Source organism: Oreochromis niloticus, linkage group LG14, assembly GCF_001858045.2.
Source record: "Oreochromis niloticus isolate F11D_XX linkage group LG14, O_niloticus_UMD_NMBU, whole genome shotgun sequence".
Lineage (NCBI taxonomy): Eukaryota > Metazoa > Chordata > Actinopteri > Cichliformes > Cichlidae > Oreochromis > Oreochromis niloticus.
Genome location: NC_031979.2, coordinates 19,479,335 through 19,490,484, shown reverse-complemented (window position 1 = coordinate 19,490,484; position 11,150 = coordinate 19,479,335). Strand labels below are relative to the sequence as shown.

At 41.4% G+C, this 11,150-nt stretch overlaps 2 protein-coding genes across 2 annotated transcripts; one reads left to right on the top strand and one right to left on the bottom strand.

The window, feature by feature from the left end:
- Window positions 1–25: 25 nt before the first annotated feature.
- crybb1l3 (crystallin, beta B1, like 3) lies at window positions 26–8,310 on the bottom strand. The gene is made up of 7 exons (XM_019345439.2): window positions 8,208–8,310; window positions 3,711–3,960; window positions 2,695–2,768; window positions 2,455–2,573; window positions 2,231–2,363; window positions 1,600–1,742; window positions 26–1,034 (listed from the first exon to the last, which is right to left on the bottom strand). The coding sequence occupies exons 3-7, from the start codon at window positions 2,758–2,760 to the stop codon at window positions 866–868; spliced, it is 630 nt and encodes a 209-aa protein (XP_019200984.1). The 5' UTR covers window positions 2,761–2,768; window positions 3,711–3,960; window positions 8,208–8,310; the 3' UTR covers window positions 26–865.
- cryba1a (crystallin, beta A1a) lies at window positions 6,855–9,907 on the top strand. Its single transcript, XM_003458612.5, has 7 exons — window positions 6,855–6,935; window positions 7,097–7,431; window positions 7,932–7,998; window positions 8,158–8,276; window positions 8,546–8,687; window positions 9,006–9,148; window positions 9,369–9,907. The coding sequence occupies exons 3-7, from the start codon at window positions 7,960–7,962 to the stop codon at window positions 9,514–9,516; spliced, it is 591 nt and encodes a 196-aa protein (XP_003458660.1). The 5' UTR covers window positions 6,855–6,935; window positions 7,097–7,431; window positions 7,932–7,959; the 3' UTR covers window positions 9,517–9,907.
- The last annotated feature ends 1,243 nt before the right edge of the window (window positions 9,908–11,150 follow it).

Genomic DNA, 11,150 nt, shown 5'->3' with positions numbered 1-11,150 from the left:
TAAAAGAGAGTAGGCCCAGTGAGACTTGCTTTCAGGTACAGTTCTTTTATTTTTCCATTGGAAAGTTGCTTTCCAGATGCCAGCATCCCTGAGAACATTTAAAATGCAAACCTTCTGGACAGCCCCATCAGTGAGGTGAAACAGGCCAGCCAAAAGATATTCACATCAGCAACCCACAGCTCTGCACTGCTCTTTTTTCTTCTTCTTCCTTTTAAGTCTATTTTAATGATTAACCAGCATTGCCGTCCAGTCTCTGAGGCTGTTGCTTTGCGATGAGGATATGGTGCCTCCCTCTGCCTGGAGAAATAACTGCAGGCCATGTGTTGGGTTGAGAGCTGTCCATGGTAGTACTTTGTGAGCAGATATGATATGTGTACCTTTATTCTAGACTATACTATGGATCCCAGGAGAAGGAGAGCTCCGTGATGAACAGGCTTAGTGACATCATTTCAGCTTGAAATACATCATCAAGTAAATAAAAATAAAATCAAAGAGTTGCAGGTATGGTTGGAAAAATAGCATTGAAACAAACTAATAAACACAAACCATTAAATCCACTAATCCCCTTTAATCCCCGTTCAGATAAATCATATAATCTTTCCATGAGGTCTGTAGACAGAGAGCTTTGCTACTGTTTTTTTTTTAAACCTGTGTTACAGTTACTCTGAGAGTCTGTGACAATAAGAACTTTTCATCCCATTCAGAATCGTTCACCCCGCCACATACTTCCAAATCCTACCAGGAAACAATATTAAAATGCTGTTAGCTGGTGTGGCCATGTGGCTGCTGAAGGGTCTCCAGGGGATGTTTTTAGCAGCATGACTTCACCCTTGCTATTCCCTCCTTTTTAGTCAGCTGGACTCCTCTATGCGGTCATTTCGAAGCAGCCCCTGCGGTGCGTCTGCATGTCTCTCACGCGGCGGATGGACTGGATCTGAGGGTGGTGGGCTCCCCACTCATTCCAGTGCTTGAAAGGACCCATTTCAAGCATATATTGGTAGCCACGGTAGCCAGGGTACTGGTAACCCACCCAGCTATGAGAAGAAGACAGAAACAGAGGTGAACTACAATGCTTTAGCTTTCAGTTTTCAGCTACATTGCTACACAAATGAGAAAGATATTTTCTGTATAAGACAACACCTCCCAGTGCTTCTTATTTTACATCTGTTTTCATATTTATTTGTTCTGCCTTTTCTTATTGCACTGTGGATTTCCATGTTGTAATTTTAAGTATTGTTTGGACTATATAGGTGTACACTGTCTGATGGTGTGTTATATTTCTTGGTTATTATTTTTGTCCGATCTGTGAGACTACAGATGAAAAGGAGCCTTTTGACTAATTCTGGAATCTTTGAATCTGAAAAGCCCAAACACATTAAAGCTATAAATCATCCTTATTATCTGACAGAGGCATTTTGGATTCTGGGTCATTGAGTCTACCAGTTATGGCCCAATCACCCTACAGTCAGGGTGAACAGTACCCCTCGATCACCCAAAGAAACAGGACAACATGCCCTAAACAGAGAGCTCAAACCAAGTGGGGATTTGGCACTGAGCCTGAGTCGAATTAGCCAAAAAAGATAACTAGAAATGGCTTACGTTCCACCGGTGACCTGAATGCTGGCAACACGATCCTGGAAGCCGTAAGACCACAAACTTGGAATATCCTCGTCGCACACTTCCATCTTACGACCCTCAAAGTTTGCACATTCATACAGGCAGATCTTGTGGTCCTGCGGGTCCTGTTGGAGAAATACATTGTTTGCCACAGATTGTGTAAATGTTCATATTTCTATTCTAGATTAACAACCACCCCCCACCCCCCACCCCACCCCCACCCCCACCCCACAAAACCCCAAAACATAACCAAAGCATTATTAGGATTACTGAGGATAAATGATGTATGCATAAATACACAATGGTTGTGTAATACTGGTTATGTGTTTGAATATAAATGTTTTAGAAGATAAAATCAAATCCTTGAAAAACAACACTGAATACTTTTTGTTGTTTGGGGTTTTTTTATAGTTCAAAATGAAACAGCTGCAATAAAAAGACATCTAATGAATCCTTTCATCCAGAAATGGAAAAAATAAAAAAACTTTCCTTTGAGCCAGCAAAAGACAAAAGAAAGAATAGATGGACACGAGCTGCAACGTGAGGCGGACACCAGAAACAAAACGAAAAATTGACAGGCTGAAAAAAACCCTTCATGTCCACCACAACTTACCATCCGGAGAGGTCTGATTGACATGATGCGGTCGCACCTGTAGCTGTTGGACCAGGTGTCCCAGCGGGGGTACTCTCCTTTCTCCAGTATGAACATCTCACCGGTCATGTTCTGCTGCTCATACCCAACCCAGCTGGAGAGGCGGACAAACAGATAAGGAAAACGGGCAACCTATATAGTGTGCTGTCACTCATAGTTTGTCTAACACGGGGTCAGTGACTTACGGTCCAATCTCTACCCGGATGGAGCCGATTCTCTCCATGCCCTTCTCGCACAGGTTACGGCACTCTCCAAACAGGTCCATCCTACGTCCCTGGAAGTTCTCGTATTCATAGAGGTATATCTGAAAAGTAAAAACACACTGAAAGCATTCGTTTCTCGAGTACAGTACTTTAGATACATAATTACTTGTTTTCATGTTTTTTTTAGGGCTCTTCATGTTAAAAAGAAAACTGTAGCAGTACCTTGTGATTGCGCAGCCCAATGGCAGAGTGGCTGCCTATGCTGCCTTGAGCACCTGAGTGAGACATGATCAGCTCTAGAGGGAAGAAGCATGAAGTCAGTCAGCTGTTTTTAGAGATCCTGAAGAGGATAATTACTTCCACTCGACTGCTGGAACATGGCACAAACTCTAGCACGGCAATTAAATTAAAATAGTGGTCATTTAAACTCAAAGATTACTCTTTTTTTTCTTTTTCTAAAGATTCGCTGGATAGATTCTTGATGCTTATTTATTCAAAAGTAGGTTTTTCTCAGAGTTATCCAATGGCTGTTTTCAGATGTAGCTTGTTTTACTTTTGCAGTCTATAAAACGAGTCAACACAAAGCAAACTGACACAAACACAAAATTTGAAGTCAGTTTTTCTTCTGGCGCATGCAGCAGTGACATCACAGTTGGGGTCAAGGTGCGAACTTCAACCACACCAGTTCAACAAAAACAGGGTTCAAGTAGAGTCAAGCTGCTCATTAAGGATAAAAAAAAATCAGTTCTGGAAATGATTGAGCTCATTATAAAATAACAAAAATAAACTATGAGTGTCTTTATATTCAAGCACTTTGGACACATCGTTATTATGTGAACATAAATCTAAGGCTCATCAGTTTTTAATGCTTAGTTATAATAACTCACTTTATCAGATTTTGACCTTAAAGTTGTATTTACTGTGTAAATATTCCAGGACTGCAAGAACAGTCGATGATCATCCATAAAATCTATCAATAGTGGCCTGAGCGGCTTTTTAAGGACAAAAGAACTGGGCGCAGTCTCTTCTCTTTCTCTTTCATGTTAACTTCAGGATGACAAATGAACACGTTCTGTGTCAATATTCCTCCTGTTCAGGCCAGAGTTAAGGTTTAAGAGAAGAGGCAGTCCCTAGTTGGTTCTTTGAGTCCAAGGTGTCAGTAGACAGGAAAACAAACACAACATTTCCAAATAACGAGTCTAGCAGTTCTTTAAAAGTTAGAAAGAGGAAAAACTTACAGTTACAATTGAAGGAATGGCCGACCTTTAGAGAAAATGATGGACGCCGACCTTATGAGTGGGGATATATATATACATTCACATCCAAACCAAGTCTACAGAGGCAGGATTCTGACTTCTCATTGGCTGTGAGCTGGGGTCAAAGGGCACGCTGCTAATCCGTGGACAAGTCATGATGACTCAGCTGCTCCTTTTGTTATCCTGGACCATTGTGGGGGACCAGGGACAGTCACTGCCATCAGCAGAAAGTCTGCGCACACACACACACACACAGAACAAAGACACATTTAGGTGTGTTGTTCTGTGTGTATGAAGCTGCCGCTTCTCTCCGTGACTTTCTTTTTAAAAAGCTTTTTCTTTTTTTCATGTTTTTTCTTTTCTGTCTTTCATTTCATTTTCACTTCTTGCTCTGTGATATATATTTTTTGCCTTTCACCTCCATTTTTTTCTCTTTTTTTTGATGCTTCGTGCATGCAGTCTAAGCTTTTGAGCCCCACGTCTCTAATATGCTGACTGCAGTAGCTTTTGTATAGGCAGGCAAACGGACACTCTTTGGAACATTTGGGTGGTCGACAGGCTATAGTCATGTAGATAGACATGCATCCATGATTGTATCATACAGACACATTATTTTCTACATGCACAGCAGCAGACTTGCAGAGTGGCAGCTTCTTGACATGACTTGTGAAGTGACCAAAAGACCAGAAACATTAAATGTATTTTTGTTTCCTATATTAAAATAAAAACACTGTCAGTGTCATTTTCTTTTTACAGTCATGGTAAAAGCAAGTACACTCTCCTTCAATTTTCAGATTTTATGTATCCGGACACAATGAAAACATAATCTAGTCCTTAGCAGGTTCTACAATTATGTAAATACACCTTAGTGAACAACTACAGCAAGTGTGAGCAACTCTATAAAAGCGGGACTTTTAGGAGTTTGCTGGTCTGTAGTATTCAGGTGTGTGCTAACACAATGCCAAGTAGGAAATACATCAACAATGATCTTAAAGCAATTGTTGCTGCCCATAAATATGAAATTAAGGCTATTTTCAAAGAATTAGAAATTAGTCATTCTGCAGTAAAAAAAAAAAAAAAAAAAAGAAGGAAAGAAAAAATACTCAAATGAAGAAAACATTCAAGATTGTCGCCAATCTCCCAAGAAATAGGCGTCCTGCCAAATCTGCACTAGACTGTGCAATGCTCAGAATAACTGTGAAAAATCCACGAGCTACATCTCAGACACTAAAGGCCTCAGTTAGCATGTTAAATGTTAAAGTTCATGACAGTACTATCAGAAAAGGACTGAACCAGTATGGCTATCGGGAGAAAACAAACCACAAAACCTCTGGTTCTGTCACGATCCTGGGTCTTTTGATCCAGCATTTTGACTTTTAGTTTATGGTTTATGTTTAAGCCCTTCAGGTTTTCTAAGTTCATTTTTTATCATGCCTAGGTTGTTATAGTTCTTTGTTATTAGATTCCCCTTGTGTCTTCCAACCCCTGTTTAGTCTCCCTTGCCCTTCATGTGTTTCATGTCTGTTATGTTGTCAAGTTCATGTAGTCATGTCTGCGTTTCATTATGTTTCCTATTTTATTTTCTAAGAGGTTCTGTGTTTTGTTTTACTCTTTCCCTGTGGCGTTGTTATGTCCATGTTGTGTCTACTGTGCCTTTCTGTCCCATGTTTCAGGTCCCTATGTTCTGTCTGCTCAGTTGCTGTTAAGTTTGCATGTCTAGAGTTCAGTCAGTGTGTTTCCTGTTTTACTTTGAAGGTCCGTGTCTCATGTGAGTGATCCTAGTTTTGCTTCCCTTGTCTCGTCCAGCCTGATTACTCCCAGCTGTGCTCTCCTTCTGTGTCTCATTCCCTCATTATCGCTCTGTGTATTTAAGTCCTGTGTTTCTCTTTGTCAGTGTTGTAGTCTCCCTCATGGCTGTGTTTTCCTGTGTGTCAGTTTATCCATGTCCCAGTTTAGTTTTGTTAAGGTTTTCATGCCATTCTGCAATAAAGCAGCTTTTTGAGTTTAATTCCTGCGTGGTGAGTTTTGAGTTTGGGTCCTTCTCCTGCCTGCACACGGCCGAAACATGACAGGTTCCTTTGAACAGAGACCAAAATGGAGAAGTTTGGCCATAATGCTCAGCACCATGTTTGGAGAAAATCCCCCACACCTTATCAGCACAAACACTTCATACCAACTGTCAAGCACTGTGGTGGATGAGCGATGATTTGGGGTTGTTTCGCCGTCACAGGACCTGAGCACCTTGCAGTCACTGAGTCAACCATGAACTCATCTGTATATTAAAGTGATCTAGAGTCAAATGTGAGACAGATGAAACTTTCCTGAAGCTTGGTTCATTGTCCTGATTCAACAGGACAATGATCCCAAGCCTTTTCTATACTGGTGACATATTTCTTTCCATTTAGTTTGGGTTACACTGATTTCAACACTGTACTTGTATCTTTTTGACATTTGAGTTTCACAATGATTTAGCTCTTCAGCCTTGAATGTAAGATCAGCACAACAGCTTCACTTAAAATAAAAAGAATTCACAGTGTCCATGTTTAATCAAGTGGTTAATTATTCAAATGCTAAACCAAAGGTTTCTTAGATAAAACTCCAACAGGTTTTCTGCTTCAAAGCATTAGTTTTTCCTCACTGACCCACAATATGCAGAATGTGAAGCTTTAATCTTCGCAAAAAGAGTGTAGTTGTTGCTGCAGCCAGTAAAGACGCTTGTATGAATTTCTTTGCAGGGAATTAAGTCAGAAATTATTATTAATTTTTTCTGCCTTGAAGACAAAATCATATTAGGGTGCATAATAATAACATGTGAAATGCCACCTATTCACAAACAGCCTTTGACTTTTTAGTGCAAAGCAATTTTTGGCTCCCTTTTCCTTTCTATTATTATTATTATCATCATCATTATTAACAGTAGTAATAGCAGTATGGAGGGAGAAGATGAGTGTACACTGGAAGGTCAGTTGTTCTCATGTAAATGGTTTTCTCTCTGCGTGTCCTTTGTAAGCTCTGCATGCATGTGTGAGTGCTTGAATGAAGCCATTGCATGTCTGTCTCTGTCCATGACAGTCTGCCTGCATGACTGAGCATGCGTGCACATTGATTTGAGAGGGGAGAGGTGAAAGGATCGGAGATGTGGGGTCAGTAGAAGCGGACATGATGTACAAATCTGAGACAGAGCACTCCGCATTCTGGAAAGACCTTGTGAGTAAACAAGAGACAAGTTATCTTTTGTATTAGAAACATTTTTAAGTCCCCCTAGATTTTGAAAAACATTTAATGATGAAAAGTCTATGCTTGCCTACCTTTTTTCTATTTTTTGCTTTCTAACATAAATCTACTTGTGGTGCTTTTCCTATTTGCAGGGCAGCCTCTGCCAGGACTGTTCACATCTGTTATCTGTTATCAGACTAGGCCGTGCCAGGACTTGGTCCGGCCCACCGGTCATGGACCATTTGGAACTTGTGCTTATCTGCACTGGGCACCGTGCCCTCCATCCAGTCCTACTGCAGCTAAAGCCCAGCAGCTCAGCGCCGAACAATGCGCGGAGCAGCAATGTGCTGACTCCTGCCCCGACCCACAGGCCCAGCTGCTTTTCAGCACCGACATGTATAAATAGGTCCGTTTACTCTGAGGTCAGGACATCGTTTTTGTGGAGCCCCCTGTGAGCACTGAACAGCTATTCTTTGGGGCCGGTCAGGTAAGCCCTCTATCTCAGTCCATTCAGCCTATACAACCTTGTGCAGACTATTGTCACTTTACATTTTTGCATTTTTTTTTCTCTTTGTGGATTTCGCTGAGTCACATGAATGTAAAGACAGAGGGCAGACATGCATATGCAAAGGTGTACTGACCACACACAGGGAGGACACGTATGCACTATGTCTACATCCGAACGTGGCTTCATCAAGTGTGGAGCATTTCCTATTGTTGGCTGTTTCAAACCCAAACATATATGACAAAGGCAGTATTGTTATATACGTCAAAACATTCTAATTAATGAACTTTGTAAATTTTGTTATAAAATTTGGTCAAATAAAAAAAAAGACACACAAACGTGACACATAAAATGATGACAGTCTGTAAGATCCTCTTATATTTTGCATAAAAACTGCAGAAACGGTCGTTATTGTTTTAAGTGGTGTGAATGATAAGCTGTATGTTTAATAAATGCAACACTCCCTGCTCTTTACTTTGAAGGTAAATCAAGTCCGAAATACAAAGTAGCATGGCTCTGAACAACCCTAACCCACTGGGACCATGGAAGGTGAGTCTGACGCCCTTGTCATGGATCAACAACAAAAGAAGATAATGCTTTTAAATATCAAGCCTGGCCTGATAAATGTGTGACGTGTGCATCTGTGCACACATCAGTGTGTGCGTGCAACATGTGCATGCTACATGTATGCATTTGTGTCCGCTCCAGATCACAGTTTATGACCAGGAGAATTTCCAGGGGAAGCGTCTGGAGTTTACCTCGGCCTGCCAGAACATCATGGAGTGTGGCGTTGACAACATTCGATCCTTGAAGGTGGAGTGTGGCGCGTAAGTCACCCACAGAGAAAAGAAAATCTTGAAACCAGAGTGTGACCTAAAACACATTTATCATTTATTAGAAAGATGTTGAAAGATCTGTCAATACTTAAACTCGAAACATCACACCTGAAATTACTTATAGACCTCACTTATAACTATTTAAAGTTCACTATAAGCTTTCTTTAAATATACAAAACATTTGCCTGATGTCTTCTAATTGCTCTGTGTTCCTGTGATCCAGCGATGCATTCATGTGTCTCTCTGTTTGTTCGTGGCAGCTGGGCAGGATATGAGCACTCCAGCTTCTGTGGCCAGCAGTTTGTTTTGGAGAGGGGAGAGTACCCTTACTGGGAGTCATGGAGCGGCAGCAACGCCTACCACATTGAGAGGATGATGTCTTTCCGCCCCATCTGCTCTGCTGTGAGTTTCTGTCCTAAATCAGCAGCTTCTGCTTTTTCACCATCTATACAAAATGTAAAAAAAAAAAAGTATTTGTCTCGTGAAATGGTCTCATGTGTGTGTACAGCTCAATAGAGTGACTAATAAAGGCGCTGAGTGCAGCCTAAAATAGAACGGAGTGCATAGATTTTGGACCCAAATCACACAATTTTGATTATTACTGTGCAACTCTTTTACGCCTGGAAGGTTGCTACCTCATTACTACTGATATCCATACACCTATCAACAACATCTTGTGTTCTTTTGTTTGTTTTTCCTGGCTGACTCATGCTCGCACAGAATCACAAGGAGTCCAAGATGGTGCTATTTGAGAAGGAGAACTTCATGGGGCACCAGTGGGAGATAAACGATGACTACCCCTCCCTGCAGGCTATGGGCTGGGGCAACAACGAGATCGGATCTATGCAAGTTCAGAGCGGCGCGTAAGTCTCGACATCAGAACTTGTATTACTCTTTACAGGCTTTGCACATGTTAAAAATGGCATAAGTGAAGAAGTGAAGTGATAGTGGCTTCCAGGCTTATCCACTAGCATCTAACTGTTGTCTTTTCCTCCTGTAGCTTCACATATATTTTGCTAAATGCATTTCATTTCACTAGCTGTCTAAACCACAAATTCCCCTCTCCTCCTCCTCCTCCACCAGCTGGGTGTGCTACCAGTTTCCAGGTTACCGTGGTTACCAGTACATCATGGAGTGTGACCGTCATGGTGGCGAGTACAAACATTACAGAGAGTGGGGCTCCCACGCTCAGTCCTTCCAGGTGCAGTCGCTGCGCCGAATCCAGCAATGAGACCCCGCGGCCTCCTCTCCCAGCCTCTCGCTCTTTACCTCCTCCAGATCTTCCCTCCTGCTCCTCCTCTTCCACCCTTAACCCAATCATTCCAGCACCTTCTGGTGCTTTATCATCGAGATGTTTACGACACTTTTTTTGTCTGTTGCCAAATGAAAATAAAGAGAAAACATGAGAAGAATAAAAGAAAGTTAAAAACAGGCCACTGAAGAGAAGCTCCTGACTGATGCCCCGCTGAGGAAAGAAAAGGAGGACGCTAAAAACAGGCCTCAAGGCAGCAGCAGGGTGGTGATGTCACTCAGAGTCATTGCTCCTCATATTTGTGGGTAACTGTGGTGCTGCCAGTGTTCAAAGAAGAAAGAAGAAGGCAACTTAAATAAAGAGTCTGCTGCTAACCTCTGGTATGCTCAATTGTGATTTATTTTAAAGCAGCGAGCTTTACTTTAAGCTTCTCTGTTTACCTGTGACTATTTGCAGTGAAAAGAAGCTGGGAGCACGTAAGGGATAGTAGGTATATTGGTAGTCACGTTTTGTTTTACGCCTTAATAGAAGCAAAATTGACTTATACTTACATAACACCTTTCTACTCCATTTGAGCACTCACAAGTGCTTTCTACTACAAGTCACCCAATCACATCACTCACACTCTGATCAGGGGCAACTCAAGGTTTAGTATTTTGCCCAAGGAGTGTCATTAGCCAGTACTAAAGCTGGTTAATTATTGGAAAGCATGGGCATCTTCTTGAATCTTTTAATGTGGAAATGAGACTAATTACTTAAAAAAAATTCAGCTTTTAAAATCAGGACATGTTAGATGATTAGTTGCTGCTCCATCTATCCACACAGTGAGAGCCAGAGCAAACTGGAAAATGCATTGGGACTTCCTTATAATGGCTAACAGCAGGAAGCAACAGCACTGATAAGGAAACCACACAATGAAATTCTTAGATCCTTGATGCTAAACCTAGATCTAGACCTAGATCTAGTTTAGTTTGCTGCTGCAGCTTTAACCCCTGCAGTTATAGTTTAGCCAGAGCTGTCTGAAGTTAAGCACCTCGGGGGTTTCAAAAACTTCTACAACTTGCTACCAGCTCAGGGAAAACAAAGCACTTTGGAAACATTTTGAAGTCTCCTCAGAACCTTTGAAAGGAGAAAAATACATGCATTGAAAGATTTCTAGGGTGCATGTACATCCTAGCCTGGAAAATGTGAGGGTTTGTTTTTTTGAAATCTGAAGGCTCTGAGAGATGCGTTGGATTGCAATTTTGCAGAATTTGCTAATATTGGTAGCATCCATTCTTTCTCATTAGTGGTGATCATACAACCCCACAGGAGGATATTCCAAACTGGGATAATTTTGTTCTCCAGACACTAAATCTGTTGACACTTGTTCCTAAAATGACTGGCTTATACAGACGTTGATTTCTATGCTCTAAACATTGGTTTTGTGAAGAGATTGCAGATAAGGTGTTCATTCTTGTGGTGTACCGACATCAGACCTCCATTTCTTTTGGCAGTTCCTTCTTGTCTAGTCAACCGAGGCCCATAATGAGTTAATGACGCCCCACACATTTTTACAGGCTATTTAAAGTCTGCATTTGGTGACTCATTTGTAATGTCCGTTTGTTTCATCG